General features: G+C 37.6%; 1 protein-coding gene across 1 annotated transcript in view; it reads right to left on the bottom strand.

Annotated features, from left to right (window-relative positions):
* Positions 1–5,098: 5,098 nt before the first annotated feature.
* The window catches only part of SUCLG2 (succinate-CoA ligase GDP-forming subunit beta), a 269,052-nt gene continuing 257,597 nt past the window's right edge, over positions 5,099–16,553 (bottom strand). The window contains exon 11 of the mRNA XM_063426806.1: positions 5,099–5,290. Coding sequence (XP_063282876.1) covers positions 5,175–5,290 — 116 coding nt within the window. The 3' untranslated portion in view covers positions 5,099–5,174. The remainder of the gene's footprint in view (positions 5,291–16,553) is intronic.

Below are 16,553 nucleotides of genomic sequence, written 5' to 3'. Positions count from 1 at the left end.
TTCCTGCTCCATTGGGATCCGCTATTCCATCTGAGCTTGATGTGCCTGTTTGACACTTCTATTTTGTAAGTGTATTTGTGAATAAAGCGTGTAACTTTTTTACTTGGATACTCTGCACTATTATTTCTCTTTTTCCTCCTATGCATGAAATTGATGTTCCACAAGTCCTGAAGTTTCCACATCATTATATTTGATATGCCTTCAATCAAACTATGTTTGTGAGTGAAATTATCTATATCACTTATTTTCATTTTCTGCGACAATATTGCGCTATGTCCGTCTCTATTATTTCTGTATTGTGGATTGCCAATTTTTGGTGTTTTGTTGTTATTGCCTTGAGGATATAAGAGGAATCCTTTATCTACAATACAGCTAATTAAGGGTAATTTGTGTTTGTTTCACCTAATACCCACTAAGTGTGTTTACTGTCTGCACACAGGTGAATTTATATTGTTTGCTGTTTATTTGATCAGATTATTTTCTTTGCAGTGTGCTTCTGTGAGACTGCTTGTGCTTTGGAAAGTGTAATATGCATAGTGCCTGCATGGAGAGCTACAGATCTTTTTTTTATTTTTTTATTTAACTCATTGCAGAGAAAATAAGTTCTGAAACTGCCGTGCCATCAGTTTGCCTCTCCTTTATATATATATATTTCGTAATTTATTACTGTGAGCCCTGAGTCCCCTCATCTGGCCATGCAAAATGGTGTCAATTATTGTGCCACACATATTTAATACTTTTTTTTTTATGAACCTGTGTTTTTTTAAATGGTTTGATATCCAAGTGAGCAGAGTATTTTTTATGTATACTGGCACCGCTTTAGTCGATACATTTTTTTTTTTTAACCTTTTGTTAAAAAAAAAAAAAAGACAATTTTCACAGCCTTGTTTGCTCATATTTACCATAGGTGCCCACATTACTGGAGTACACTATGTGCATACACAAAGTGTTACTGTTATGCATCACATGCATATCTCAATTTGAACTTTGAGGGGGTGAGGGGGTCTTTCTTGGGCATAGAAACCTTCAACTTTAGGTTTCCCCAACTATCCCAGCTTTATATGCAAATTGTCTGTTTTCTAACCACCAATCCTTTAGAATCACAGCCCATGCTTTGGTTTAAAAACCGTTTGTAAAACTGTGTCCATTGCTAAGGGTCCCTTCGTGCAGAATGAAGTGCGAAACACGATGCCTGTCTGTGCTGAATTTTATTTCAAGCTGGGAACTCTGGGATAGTTGTTCATCAAACAGGATTTCTTGAGTTTCTTTGCTCAAGGAGGACCCCACAAAGTCCAACTGTAGATATACAGTTGATTAAGAACAGTAATTGTTTGCCCTAAAAAATTAAAATACCTTGGATACCACACTATAATTCCGATATGAATAACAAATGGCTTGCGTCCAAAGCATGATTATCAATGAGTAATTGAAAGACAAAATAGAGAATATATTATCATTACAGACACTCCTCACTTAACGAAAGAGTTCCGTTCCTAAGACCTGGTCATAGAACAAATTGGTTGGTAAGTGAGGAGATAAGTGATCCCCTGTTCTGCTGTGTTCTTCTGTGTTAGGGAAAATGCCCCTGAACATAGACTAATGTACAAGAGCAGGGAATCCCTCTAATAATCTATGCTCGGGGGAAATATCGCTGTTGCATTCGTCTATGTTCGGGGAAATATCCCTGTACATAGAAGAACGTAGCAAAGCAGGGAATCCCTCTAATTCCCACGAAGGCTCGCACTTACCACCACGCAAGAGAGCTGGTTGTAAGTGCAAGCCGTCGCAAAGCAGGTAGGTCATAAAACGAGGACCACCTGTATAACAAAAGGTTGTTACACAGAACAGTATTATTGTAAAACATTGTGTTTAGAACGATAAAATAATACTTAAAGGGACACTATAGTCACCTAAACAACCTTGGCTTAATGAAGCAGATTTAGTGTATAGATCATGTCTCATGGGTTTCACTGCCATTTAGGAGTAAAATCACTTTGTTTCGGTTTATGCAGCCCTTGCCACACTTTCCCTGGCTCTGTCTGACACAGCCTGCATGAAAAACACTGGTTTCACTTTCAATTAGATGTAATTGACCTTAAACAACTGTATCGCTTTCTCTATAAATTGAACTTTAATCACATACAGGAGTTCAGCAAGCTTTTAACATAGCAGGGGATAAGAAAATCTAAATTAAACAGAACTTGCAATAAAGGAAGGATAAACATTAGATGACTTTACAGGAAGTGTTTATGAAAGCTTTGCAAGTCACATGCAGGGAGGTGTGACTAGGGTTCATAAACAAAGTGATTTAACTCCTAAATGGCAGAGAATGGAGTAGTGAGACTGCAGGGGCATGGTCTATACACCAAAACTGTTTCAGTAAGCTAAAGTTTTTTGGTGACTATAGTGTCCCTTTAAGTACAATTATTCCACGTTAGTAACTAGGTTGTTTTTCAATAGTGAACTACCACCGTTTTCCCAGAACAGCCCATCAGAAGCTTAAATTTATGTCAAGTATTTGTCAATACGTTAAAAATCCTTATATTTATATTGATTGAGAACATGTACCATTCACAAATAATACGGTTTTGTTTTTTTTGGACAGTGTGAAGACAAAACATTCGGCATTCTGCAGGTTTTCTGTGATACAAACTGAGAAGGTGGGTTGCAATCGTAAAACAGAAAAGTTCCTAGGTAAAATAGAGTCCTAAAACGAATACTTGCCATTTTACACAAATTATTTCTGGACCTGTGGTAAGTACTGTGAGAAAAGAGATATCTGTCCTGTTGTTAGATGCCATTGGCAGTTTGTGCAAAGGGAAAGAGATACATACTATACAGAATATGGGGATGATTGGCTGCAACGCTCAGCACTTTCATGAAAGGGATCCTATAGTGGCAGGAAAATAAACCTGTTTTCCTTGTACTGTAGGCTTAAAGGTCCGGCCCTCCTCTCACGGGGCTAAAACCCTTTCAGCCATTTACCTCAGTCCAGCGCCGACATCCCTCGGCACTGGGACAGGCTCCTCCCCCACTGACGGGGGAGACCTAATGCGCTTGCGCAGCAATGTAAATAGTAAATTAGATAAAAATACTAGAAAAATGGGTCAATGCACTTGTAAAACTAGATTACTGATTTAATATAGTACATGTATGTGCAAAGCACAACATTTTACCTGCCATGATAGGAACCTGGGAATAGATGTGTTTAACCCCTTAAGGACCAAACTTCTGGAATTAAAAAAAAAAAGGGAATCATGTCGTGTCCTTAAGGGGTTAAGCATGGGGATCATAGGTGGAATATCAAGGTTACACATGTCAAGGAGTTTATTTAACATGGTTCCAAAGGAGTCTTGGGTAAAATTATTTTTCTTCATGGGAATTATGGGTGGAATATCACGTTTACAGATGCCAAGGAACACAATTAACCAGGTTTCTTAATAGTATATAGTTACGATTATTTTTCTATATGGGGATTATGGGTGAAATATCATGTTTACATATTCGAAGGAACCTATTAAGCCAATTTCTGATGGAATCATTGGTATAATTTGTTCTATATGGGTGGATAAGGTGAGGTGATAATTCTTATATAGGGTACGTCTACCTGATTGTGGAGTCCTGGAGTATCTTGGCTGTCCTAGAGGAAAGGAGGACCGGTGCCATTGTATTATAAGATGAAGGATTCTCCTTAGCCTTGATGCATTTTATTACCCTTTATTGGGCTGCTGGTGGCCTCCTTTCCTTCTACCCCTCATTTTTGATTTGTGTTTGTCAGGCAGACCCCAGGATCGCATTTTATTTTTTTTTATTTATTTTAATGTGTAATGACGTCAGAAACCAACAGAAATTATAATAAAGCATTGAACTCAATGTAATGACATAGCCCCACAGATAGTTTATAATCAGTGGTTGTCCCTTCATTACATAAGATAACATACTATTTGCTGCCTGAGCAGCAATGAAAACACATCAACAGAAGCTAAAACAAACCCATTTATTACTTTCAAGTTTTTATACCAAAGTAAAGTGTTAGAGAATGAATGAGTTGATTCTAGTTAGAAAAATCAACTGTTTTTCAGAATGCTCTGCTACACACAGTGGTTTTCACAGTAATTTTCATTGGAGCAGCAGTGGTACTTTATAAACACAGCATTAAAAAAGGCACCAAGATTACGGAAATGACAAATAATTGTGTGTTGATTATAAATTGACATTACGATACATAGACCAGTTCTTTGTGTGCCTTTTAGTGTATTTCAAAAGGTATAGAAAACAAAATACTGCCTTTATGTAGAAGAAATTATAGAGTGAAAAAAAGTTTGACTAACGTTTTTAATGTATTCCACATAATTTCAATTATTTCATCAGAATTCTCCATACGTACAATAGCAGTTTGTATGTTAATATAATGAGGATTGTACAATGAACTGTATTTACCATTTTAAACCTTTACTAAGATACAGTAATATGGAATCCCATAGCTTCCTTCAGCTTGCATGGGGAAAAAAATAAATATCACATATTTGCTTAAACTGGTGTGTGAAGATGACTTAAAATGCAATTCATTTGCTCTGTCAATTCATAACCTAAATGAAATAATTCACCAACCACAGAAATCTAGGTAGGGAATTTTAAATGTTCACGGGACACATGATTCATACAGATATGGCGATCAGTTTTAGCAATTAATATTTAACATATATGCTACAATATTTAATGGGAATGTAGCTTATACAGTGTAGTGAGGCATGAGTTTAATGTTTACAGTCACAGACCAAACAATAGCTCCAGCTACGGCTCCAAACGCTATATGGTTACCAGAGAACAGCATATTATTTTGGCAGCCAACGTTACAGTACAAAGAAATACAAAAATACTGTTATGTGCCATATAAAACCAGTCTACAATTCTTGTAGGTTCTCAGTAAGGTTAAACATTTAGCTTCGAAAATATACTTCCATGTAAAATAGATCTGTGGAAATGTTTATCCGCATAAATAGAAAGCCTATTATACAAATTAGAGGTACAAAAGCCTTCTTGTGTCCTTGACATTTCTGTAAAAGTATTTTGTGTAACAAAAAAAAAAAAAAAAATCTTATACATTCATTATTTCAGAGTTTTATTTTGTTTAAACTAGATTCATTCTTAAGGTAAAATAGCGTAAAAATCCTTTATTTTTTGGCAATGCTTGCTACCGCCTTCTTTGCTGCATCATCAAGGTCATTGGCAAAGGTTATTGGCAATCCACTTTCACTCAAAATTCTCTTGGCTTCATTGACATTGGTTCCTGGAAGGAAAAATATAGAGGGAAACATTTAATATTTCAATCATCAATTTTTTTATGGGGACAAATATAATTTTATCATACTTGAGAAACATCTGAATTGATGACTTCTCACAAATTTCATAGTGGTTTTAATGATCACAAAACAGGAGCCTCCAATATTCTAAAGTAAGAACACATCAAATATTAAATAGCGATATATATATATATATATATATATATATTTTTTTTTTTTTTTTTCTAAGTCTTAAGAATTAGGCTTTAACCCCTTACCCACACTTATCATATATAATTTTATTCAGGAGAAACAGGGCTTTCAGGTCATATCAAAGATTTGCATATTAAGCATAAGTTAATATGAATAAAATATAAAAAAGTGAGAAAAGAAAAACATTTTTTTTTTAGTTCTGCATGGCATTTTAACTGTGATTATCACAATACTGTTAGCGGTTACTGCGATAAAGTACACATTTGTATTCAGTAATGTCTCACGGGTAAAACAGTACCCCCAATGTACAAGTTTCATGGTGTTTTGGAAAGTTACAGGGTCAAATATGGCACAATACATTTTCAGTTTATACACATTGAACTTTGCCAGACTGATTATGTTGCCTTTGAGACCAAATGGTAGCTCCGGAATGAAAATTACACCCATGATAGCATACCATTCTCAAAAGTAGACAACCCAAGATATTACAAATGGGGTATGTCCAGTCTTTTCTAGTAGCCACTTAGTCACAAACACTGGCCAAATTTAACGTTCATAATTGTTAGTGTGTGAAAAATGCAAAAAACTAAATTGAATACTAATTTTGGCAAGTGTTTGTGACTGTGTCTACTAAAAAAGACTGGACATACCCCATTTGCAATACCTTGGGTTGTCTACATTTGCAAATGGTGTGTCATCATGGGGGTAATTCTCATTCCTGGGCTACCATACGGTCTCAAAAGCAACATAACCAATCGGGTAAATGTGGGGAAAAAAATGAAATGAAAATTCAAGCCTTATATTTGACTCATTAACTTTTGAAAACATAAAACCTGTACATGGGGGGGTAACCCCTATACTCGGGAGCCTTCGCCGAACACAAATATCAGTGTTTTAAAATAGAAAAACGTAGTCAGTGGAAATACGGTTTGTGTGTGAAAAGTGCCTCCCCCCCAAACATTTTTTTACCGACGCCATAATCGTTATAATATGTTTTACTGTTTTTAAACGCCAATATGTGTTCAGCGACGTCTCCCCAGTAAAACAGTACCCCCGTGTACAGGTTTTATGGTGTCCTAGAAAGTTACAAGGTTAAATATAGGGCTTGCGAGCCAAATTCTCTGGACTTTCAATTGCAATTAATAAAATGACTTATGTAAAAATACTATATAAATATCTGTAGAATATATATATATTATATATATAGATATATACACGTCATTCTAAATGTATTTTGAATTTAATATGTATATTAATATCAAAATATAGTTAGAACAAATTAAAACTGTATTTATTGATTTTTATATATATATATATATATATATATATATATATTAAAATACACTTGTATTAATGGTTTATGCATATAAAAGTACTTTTGTTAACTTTAAAAAACTTTGTTTGCATTAGGGGGACTGCCTGAGAGCTCAATGTGATTGTAATTGCAGATCGCTTTAAAATTTGATCCGGCGACCCCGGTAGCCATTGTTACGCATGTAAACGGCCAAAGGACTTCCCTTTATGCAGAACGAGTGTTGACTCTCTGCGGCTTCTGTAAGCTACCGGACATCCGATATGTATAAGCATTGTCTCCATGCCAGTGCAAAGGTCACGTAAAAAACAAACAAAAACTTGTGGAGGGCACTAATTCATTGGCTGTCGGTGGGGGAGACCCCACAGGACCCAAACGTGCATACTGGTTACAGGAGAACCTCAATCAATTATTCTATTAAGACAGCTGTTTTTAGTAAGTGCATATATTTTTTGACCTACAGAAAGCCTGCCAATTTGCTATATGTATTTGTTGTCCTGATGAAAGTTTCTATGAGGAACTGGAACGTTGACTATTTCATATAGATTACTTAGTAAAGGAAGATAAAAAGAAAAACCCTGGGGCGCTGGTATCCTGACCTTTTGTATTCAGTGTTGCTCAGTGCAGAGTAACAAGAATAAACAAGACCATAGAAGGCGGCCTTAACATGATTTATTTGGAGCTATGTACGTTGTAAACCAGAGAATATCCATGTACTGTGTATACATACAAAGATATACTGTGTAGATGACGGCCAAGATAGAGTGTGGTCATCAAAGAAAATCAATTTTACATCTTCTGCCGGTTTCCTCCACGAGGTTTAACATATAGTATGTACTGTGACTTACGATTAGGTACCATAAAACGGATCACATATTTTCTCTGAATTTGTAGTTTGTGTCACTGAGTTGGGTGTCCTGTCTAGCCAACTGTGATTGCAACCATGCTACTTGCCTTGCTATCACAGATTGAATACTTTGCCAAATTCACTAGTCAATTCCAGCTGAATAATGTGTTCCCAAGTACTTTCCTTTACTACTACTTAAGTAAATCACTTTGAAAGGCAGGACATTTTGCCCACAGAAGGGACATATTTTCTTCTCTGCCACAAGCAGTTTATTCTTTAAATGCCCACAGTTTGTATTTCTCTGTCACTTATTCGCATGATGACTTTTGTTTTAAAATACTCTAAAAACTAGTCTTTAATTATAAAAAAAGAAATGACGGCAAAATAGCAGAGTTAATGGTGTTCACAGCAGTGCTTAAGATCTAATGAACAAATCCCTCCGAGTTAGACACCAGTCTATATGCCGATCACACTATGTGCCAGCGCTGCGGTAATTTGTTTCAAAATAATGATAATATACAGCATATTTCATAATTACAGCATAAACTGCATATTTGCATTCTGCAAGCTATTAAATAGTGTGATTTGTGCATTCCCAGTGCTAATTGGCTTCACAAGCATTTAACTAGAGAAAACAAGTTAACAGCCTAGATAGTGAGACCAAAAGCATATTTGCAATAGTATGTACAGGCATTTAACTCTCCATGGACAAGGAAATGTCTAACGCTGGACTAAAACAATGCCTTCAATTTTTTTGACTATAAACCCCAGAGATACATTTTGATTAATTTGGTATATATTGTGAAGGGGTTGCAAAATAAAACTATGATCTGCAAAGATTTAAATATACAATGTTCCCACCTTTTATGGGAATTGTTTGGTGAAATAAGATTTAAAATGTTTCGCCACAAATAGATCTTAAATAAAATCTAAATAAAAACAAAACAAAACAAAAAACTCAACTTTGGTAGTGTTGCAGACCAGGAAACAAAGAAATACGTTATTTATATTTGTGATTGTATTATCACATCCCATAGTCTTGTTGAAGAACGAGATACGCCAATGTTCTAATTACAGAGCAGAGAGGATCAATCTCTAGCAATGATACAGAAGTTTTAAATAATATCCTGTTCCAGTCTTGACATTTGTAAAAAAAAAAAAAAAATCATCCATTGCAGTATTATCTATTATGTAATTGCTGGTGACTTTTTGTATTTAATTAATACATTAATAATAGTAAATTGACATGCGTCTTCACTCTATCTTTCCTCACCTTTTTATTTAGGGGTTCACAATTTAAGCTTGCCACAATACATATCAAGATAAAGGTCAACCTTGCCTCTAAACTTACAGGCATTTAAGTTTTTGGTAATAACATTGTATAAATTGTTCTAAAACCCCATAATATGTGCCAATCTAAGAGCAGTCATGGCATGTCCTGCTATTAATAATTTTCATTACTCCATCTCCACCAATCCCTGTTTACACTTACCTCTATTTGTTGCTTTTGTGTGTATATTTATAGTCTGTAATATAGCTGCATCTAAGAACACAATTGTTTGGTACACAGGCTAGTTTGATTTTTCCTATCGCATACATTAATCATCCAACAGATAGAAATATGACACAAAGCATTCTACTACTATATAATCAAGGATCATAAAATTCAAGAAAAAATAACCTTGCAACAAAAAGCACTGCCATTTTTTGCCACTAGGTGGCATTAAAGAGTTGTAGAGAGTTCAGAGAGACCAACTTCAATGCCAAAGATCAGGTCTTCACAAATACATTTTAGTGATAAAATATACTGTGTTTACAATAAGAACTTAACTCTTTCATGCACAGGGATGGGATAATAGACTTTGTTATAAAGTGTATAGGGGCTGTGATGAGAAAACCTTGGCACTGGCTGAGTATCTGTGATATATAGTTCATAAAACCTGCAGTGCCAAATTTAGCTATTGATGGTCTGTGGTATATCTACTAGCAACCATATCTTGGAAGCAACTTTTGGAAGGACTGCTTATATTCTCTACATGGAGAAAGAGGCACAATATAAATGTCTGTACTGTGTAGGAATAGAACAATGAGAGGAAAATGTTTGTTTATATTTTTTTTCACCCTCTCCCCAACCATCCATACTTCTACCCTACATTGACCCTTTGACATACTTCTCACATTCCTATGAGCATTTTCCCAACTTCCTTGCTAGATATTTTCTCCACATTTGCCTTACCTATTCCCCAACATTCCCATATACATTTCCCCCACATTGTACCAAGGGCATCTCAACACTTGTTCTGAATATTTAAACATTGTTAAAGCGAGCAGGTTTAACTACCGTAAAGTAGTCAATCAGTTATTGAATAGTTCCCCCCCCCCTTCATTAGTGCCCTAACTACTTCCAGTAGCTGTTATATTCAGCATAGAAAATGTAATTAGCTCGCCAGAGCCAAGCCCTCAGTCAGCTGATCGCTCTCAGCCAATGAGCTGTGCTTGGCTCTGACAGAAAGCTTCTGTTTTTAGTGGAGGTGTGGAGTGGTGCCAGCCCTGCTAAGAAGTAGGGATCAACCAATTATTGGTTAGGCCGATATTATCGGCTGTTTTTTCGGATAAAAAATACATAAAGTAGTATTGATACTAATAAAGAGAGGCGGCAGTGGCCCAGCGCGTCCATAAGGTGGGAAATTCAGCCACAGTAGGGCGCACCGGATGTGGGGGCGTAAGAATAGTCACCGGCAGGAAGGAAGTGCACAGCGCTCCCCCTACCAGTCACTCAGTGGTCGAGTGGGGCAGAGCGAATCACGGTACAGGAGCTCTAGTTTCCTGTACCTGGTCGGACTGACAGAAAGTTCTGAGAGCACTTCCGGTCAGTCTGGCCAGGTACAGGAAAGTGAAGCTCCTGTACCGCAGTCTGCTCTGCTTGGCCACGCTACAAGAGAGGTAATGAGGCAAATCAGGGAGGGGGGGGGGGAAGTAAAAAAAAATCTGACTGGCATGTATATTTTATGCATTTACCACTTAATAAAAAAAAAAAAAAAAAAGATTTGCAGAAATAAATAAATAATAAACACGTTCAGTTAACAGTAGATTTGTGTAGAAATTATTTTTTCAAAACAGTAAATGTACAGAATATCGGTAAGTTATCGGCTCTAAAAAAAAAAAATCAATATCTGCCGATCCCTGGTAAAAAGTCATATTGTTCTAAAATGTGTTGACAAGTTAGATGGGAGGCACCATTATCATTAAAGTGTGCTGTAGTGGTTGTAGCATTTACTCCATACATATTTGTGCATAACAACTGCTAGTATGCATGAATGGTTAAAACACTCCATATATTTAAATTTATAAAATACAGGTAAAGTCTTGCCAAGATCATTATCTGAATATCTCCTATACTCCTTTTTGTGCTCTTTGTAGCTTGGACATTGAGATCAAACCAGGTGTCCTTTTTTGCTCTGTATAAATCCTCAAATTAAAGCAAGCAATTCCAACATTCTACAAGATCAGTTTGCAGGTTTTGAAGAGTTCACAGTCAGAAGCTCAGTGAACAGCACACACATTCCAAAATTCTGTAGTGTTTCATTTGTCACATCCTATATTTCTACTTCGTTATCTAGATAGCTAATTGGATGACCAGATGGCCGACCTGTGTTAACTTTGAATTTTAACTGGAATCCTAAAAAGCTGGCAGAAATCTGATATTGAGGCGATGCCATGCAAGAGAATATTTATTCATGAATTCCTGTTACAGAGAGGTACTTTGTACTTGTATTAAAAAAAAAATAAAAAAAATTATATAAAATGTTTTCCCTTTCTTTGAGCGGAATATCTTGTTTTCAGGTAAGCTCACTATTAAAGAACATCATTAAATCAAATGTGAGCACAAGTGTCATTATTGAAGGCAGTCTGTTTACCAGTCCAATGCAGCTTGGGACGTTTATTGATCTTGTGCCATATTTAGGAACTTAGGGACAAATATCTGACTGTCACAAGAACATTTTTGAACACCAAATATACTTGTTTTAAGTATTCAAAAGCAATTAATCTTAATCACTTAAGGATTACTCATTGATCTATGTCGTGATGCTGTGCAGGGCTTTAACACCTAATGACAGCATAGACCGTCAAGCAGTAAAAGTGCCTGCAGGTTTAAATACTTTCTGGTGGTACGAAGGAACCCTCTGTTATCTTTCAATCCTTGATTGTTCCCTCTGTTAGTTGAGCCACAATAAGTGGTCCCCCACTGACAGATGAACTATGTGTGGGTGTCTCCTTGACATGGAGGGTGGACTGTACCGTGGGAGGGGGGGAACCTTTACTGTGGCACTGTGGCTACTGTGGCATTAGCACTGCTCATACCTCTCCTGTCAGTCTGGGGCCAAACTGTGGGCTCCAACTGACAGAGAACACCCCAGATATCAACATATACCTGGGATTCCCCCTTCCCTCTTTTTTTCCTGCAGGCAGCTGTGGGCAGTTATAGAAATACCACGGCCGAGAAAGATCTCACTGCCATGGTATTTAAATGGCTATGTGCAGTGATCACTACAAATGATGTCAGGCTGGGGCCACTGATACCTGTCATCTGTCAGTCTAGGGCCTGCTGGTACCCGAGGTTCGATGGTACCATCAGGGATTTAACCAGTGCTGTGGAGTCGGTAGATATATGTTCCGATTCCGACTCAGACTCCTCAGCTTTTTGTACTTCCAACTCCACTCCTCTGTCTTAATATGCAAATGTATTTTATATACTCATTGAAGGAAAGAAAGGCAACATACATGTCATTACTACAGGACTACTGGTTGGGAAGCTAACAGTCTACTGTATTGAACAGTTTAAGCAAAAGACAAACACAATGAAAACAACAAAGTTTTATAAAAATGTTTTATTAATCAATCAAGTGGCTGGATAGTAGCAGCAGGCATAAACATCAGGAACAGGAACTTTACCAGTTCAAAAATACAAACCACGTTATTTGGTTGTTTTAGAACAAAAACAAAGCTTATCTATATGAACCAAAAACAAAATCTGTAAAACCTAGAAATGGTTTATATTAATCTTGAAATGTAGTTATAGGCTTAGCAAATGCAAATCAATTCAATGTAGAGTTCGAAGGAAGAGAATTGCCTCTGCCAGATCCTCTTTCATAGAGGCTCTTAAGTCAGTCTTTATTATTTTTAGGGCTGAAAATAATCTTTCGACACTGACTTGGGTGGGTGGCATTGCAGTAACTATTCTGGCTACATCACCAATGCTCTGGATAAACAAAGATGGCTTCTTCAATAGTAAGTTTTGATGAGCGATCATACTTTTCAACTTTTTAGTGCTTCATAAAACTCCTGTTGGAATTTTTTTATTTGGACATTTACTGGTTCTGTAATGCTTATATGACTTCGCTTTCTTTTAGAACCTTCCAATTTGTCTAAGAAGGAATCAAAATCGAATTCTTCGTTTGAAGAAGATGATCCTGATTTACCACTATTGCTTAAAAGAACTACAACCAGTGGAGGTATTTCAGGTCGTAATCCCTTCATGCGAACTGCTACATCATAGAGGGCCTTTTTCCCAGTAGCAGTCTGTTCACTGTTCAACAAAAGTCGGCTCATTGGGTCGACATAAATAGCCGCTAACAAGATTTAATTTTCCAGCAAAAGACTCTCTCTTTTCATCATTGAAGATGCAATGCCCTCAGCTAATAACCCCCCATTTTTGTTCAGGCGATATAACGGTCTCTTCCATTCCAAGAGGAATTTACCCGGGGTTAGATTGTCACATTGCAATCTCTTGGTGACAGTGAAGGGGTGAGAAAGAAGGTTCTCCAGCTCTTTTGTTTGTGTCCACTGGCTTCAGTTAATGCAAGATTTTCATTGTCCATTTCTTCTATGAAGTCTTTAAGTTCAAGCAAACGCTTCACCATTAAATAATTGCTTCCCCAGCGAGTTGTTTGATCCAAAATGGCTCCTTTTCCTGCACGTCTTTTCAAAATTGCATCTGTTTTCGGGGCCCTGGCTGCAACAGTTACTTGCCGTAATTTGCCAATTAGTGTAGATGCATGGCGATCTTTTAATCCATCTCTTATGGCAAGTTGCAGTGTATGAACAGCACACCGCATATGATGAATAGTAGCAAGCTTCAATGCTTCTTCAACAAAGTTGTCTAAAAAAATGTCAGCATTCTCTTTAGTTTCTAAACTTTCCCCAATACTTGCTGAACTGTCTTCCTCTAACTCTAATATCTGTTTACCTTCTTCATCTGCGTTCATCTTCTCAATTGTGCTCAACATGTTAGAAGCGTTATCTGTCACAACACATAAAATCTGTTCCTTTTTAATTTCAAAATCTTCTAGAACACCCTCCACTAACTTCTGAAGGTAATCACTGGTGTGATGTGCCTGAGTGTCCTTTAATCCGAGGGTCCGTGTCATTGTTTTGTTATTTTCATTCACAAATCTAACATTAATAGCAAAACAATTGACTCTGTGACGTGTGCATGCATCCATTTTAAGGAAGACAAAACGTAAAGTGTCTCTAGTCCTGCAAAAAACACATTTACTTAATCCCTTATCAGTGAGAGGCTAGGTTACCCATGGGCGCTGCGTTCCCTGTAACAGCAGAACACAACACTATGGAAAGTATAAGTATTGCCGCTCCTAATTGTGCGTTGCATGCCATATAGTGAAGCACATGAAAAGGATGCTTCTTCACGGTCACTTAACGTGTTCGTTTTGCGGTTACGTGAGGCACTGCATGCATTGGTCTTTATTCTTACAGTAGAGAAGTCATTAATTATAACTTTTTGTGAATTGGGACATTTAAACTTGCTTTTTTTTTAAATTCCAATCTAAATTTAGTAGGAGTAGGAGTCGGAGTCGGAGTCGGCAAACAATGCACCGACTCCGACTCCAGGTACCCAAAATTTCCTCCGACTCAGACTCCACAGCCCTGGATTTAACCCCTGCTGGTATTTTACAGCAGGACGGTCTATGCAGTCACTGGGCATTAAAGCCCTGTGCTGCATGATGGCATGTGGTCATTAAGTGTTTAATCTAATATTTACCAATATATGAACCAATAAACACATAGCCAGCATATCATATCTGTAGTATTGGCAGAATAGTCAAGCTGGAAATATTGTCAGTACAGTTATGCTTCCAGTTCGGCTACTTTAGCCTTAAAGGGATTCTCCAGTGCCAGGAAAACATTTGTTTTCCTGGCACTGCAGGAACCTCTAGTGCCCCTCTACCTCCCAACCCCCATCCCAAGTTGCAGCTGGCGGGGGAGACATCCTATGGGGATTTTGGTGACACGTGAGGACATCCAGCGTCATTTTAAACCACTTTTCGTGTTCTATGAACACGGAAGTGTCCTCTAGTGGCTGTCAGACAGCCACTAGAGGAGGACTTAACCCTGCAAGGTAAATATTGCAGTTTATGAAAACTGCAATAATTACACTTGCAGGGTTAAGGGTAGAGGCACTCAGACCACTCCAATGGGCAGAAGTGGTCTGGGTGCCTGGAGTATCCCTTTAATAAAGTTCTAAGCACAAAAACTGCTTTAGCTTGAAGTGGCTTTGGTGTATAGATCATGTCTCTGCAATCCCACTGCTCAAGTATCTTCCATTTAGTAGTTAAATCTCTGTGATTATGCAGCTCTAACCAGGGGAGGTATGGCTAGGGCTGCATAAGTAACAAAACTGATTTAACCCCTTAGAGAATTTCCATGTAGTCCTTTATCACGTGGGCCTTAACCAAAATAAGATAGATCGGAATGTCCTGCAGTATTGGTGTGAGCAGGGTTAAAGCGCTGCTCACACTAAGAACACACAGATATCAATCCGGGGCTTCCATCTGTCAGCTGGTCTACTTAGTCACCCTCAGACTGACAGATTAGGTGCATGCAAGTATTGGAGTGCATACAGCCCTTTAAATGCTGTTTAAATAATCATGGCTGAGCGATACCGCTTAGCGGCAATGACTCTGAGCCTTCCTGCTGAGTGAGGGTCTTACGAGAGCTTGAAAGGTTGTCCTTACATGCCCCTTCTGTCCTTTGTGACCAGCGCTGAGCTTTGACAGACATCCAGCTCCAATCACCATGTGATCGGCAGAGACAGCATGCTGGAGCTACAGAATGAGATGGAGATCTACCACTCATGCTGCAATCACCCAGTAGTTGGCGATCGCCTGCTGAGTTAGGGTTACTGTAGGGTAAGAGTAAATGCTGTTTTAGAGGTAGCGATAGTGTTGAATTAAAGGAACACTATAGTCACCTAAACAACCTTGGCTTAATGAAGCAGTTTTAGTGTATAGATCGTGTCTCTCGGGTTTCACTGCTCAATTCACTGCCATTCAGGAGTTTAATCACTTTGTTTCTGTTTATACAACCATTGCCACACCTCCCCTGGCTATGATTGACAGAGCCTGCATGACAAAAAAAACTGGTTTCACTTTCAATCAGATGTAATTTACCTTAAACAATTGTATCTCTTTCTCTGTAAATTGAACTTTAAACACATACAGGAGGCTCTTGCAGGGTCTAGCAAGCTATTAACATAGCAGGGGATAAATTAAACAAAACTTGCAATAAAGGAAGGATAAATTGTAGATGACTCTTTATAGGAAGTGTTAAGGGAGGCTGTGCAAATCACATGCAGGGAGGTGTGACAAGGGTTCATAAACAACGTGATTTAACTCCTAAATGGCAGAGAATTGAGCAGTGAGGCTGCAGGGGCATGATCTATACACCAAAACGGTTTCATTAAGTTGAAGTTGTTTTGGTGACAGTAGTGTCCCTTTAAGTTTAAGTAAAGTGTACAGTTCAAATAAGTGCAAATGTGCGGTTGGTATAGGGTAAGCGTTAACTATTAACTTAAAGGAACACTAGATAGTCAGGAACACAA

The sequence above is a fragment of the Pelobates fuscus genome, chromosome 7, assembly GCF_036172605.1.
Source record: "Pelobates fuscus isolate aPelFus1 chromosome 7, aPelFus1.pri, whole genome shotgun sequence".
In the NCBI taxonomy this organism is placed as follows: Eukaryota; Metazoa; Chordata; class Amphibia; order Anura; family Pelobatidae; genus Pelobates; species Pelobates fuscus.
This window is presented reverse-complemented; position numbering and strand designations above follow the sequence as displayed.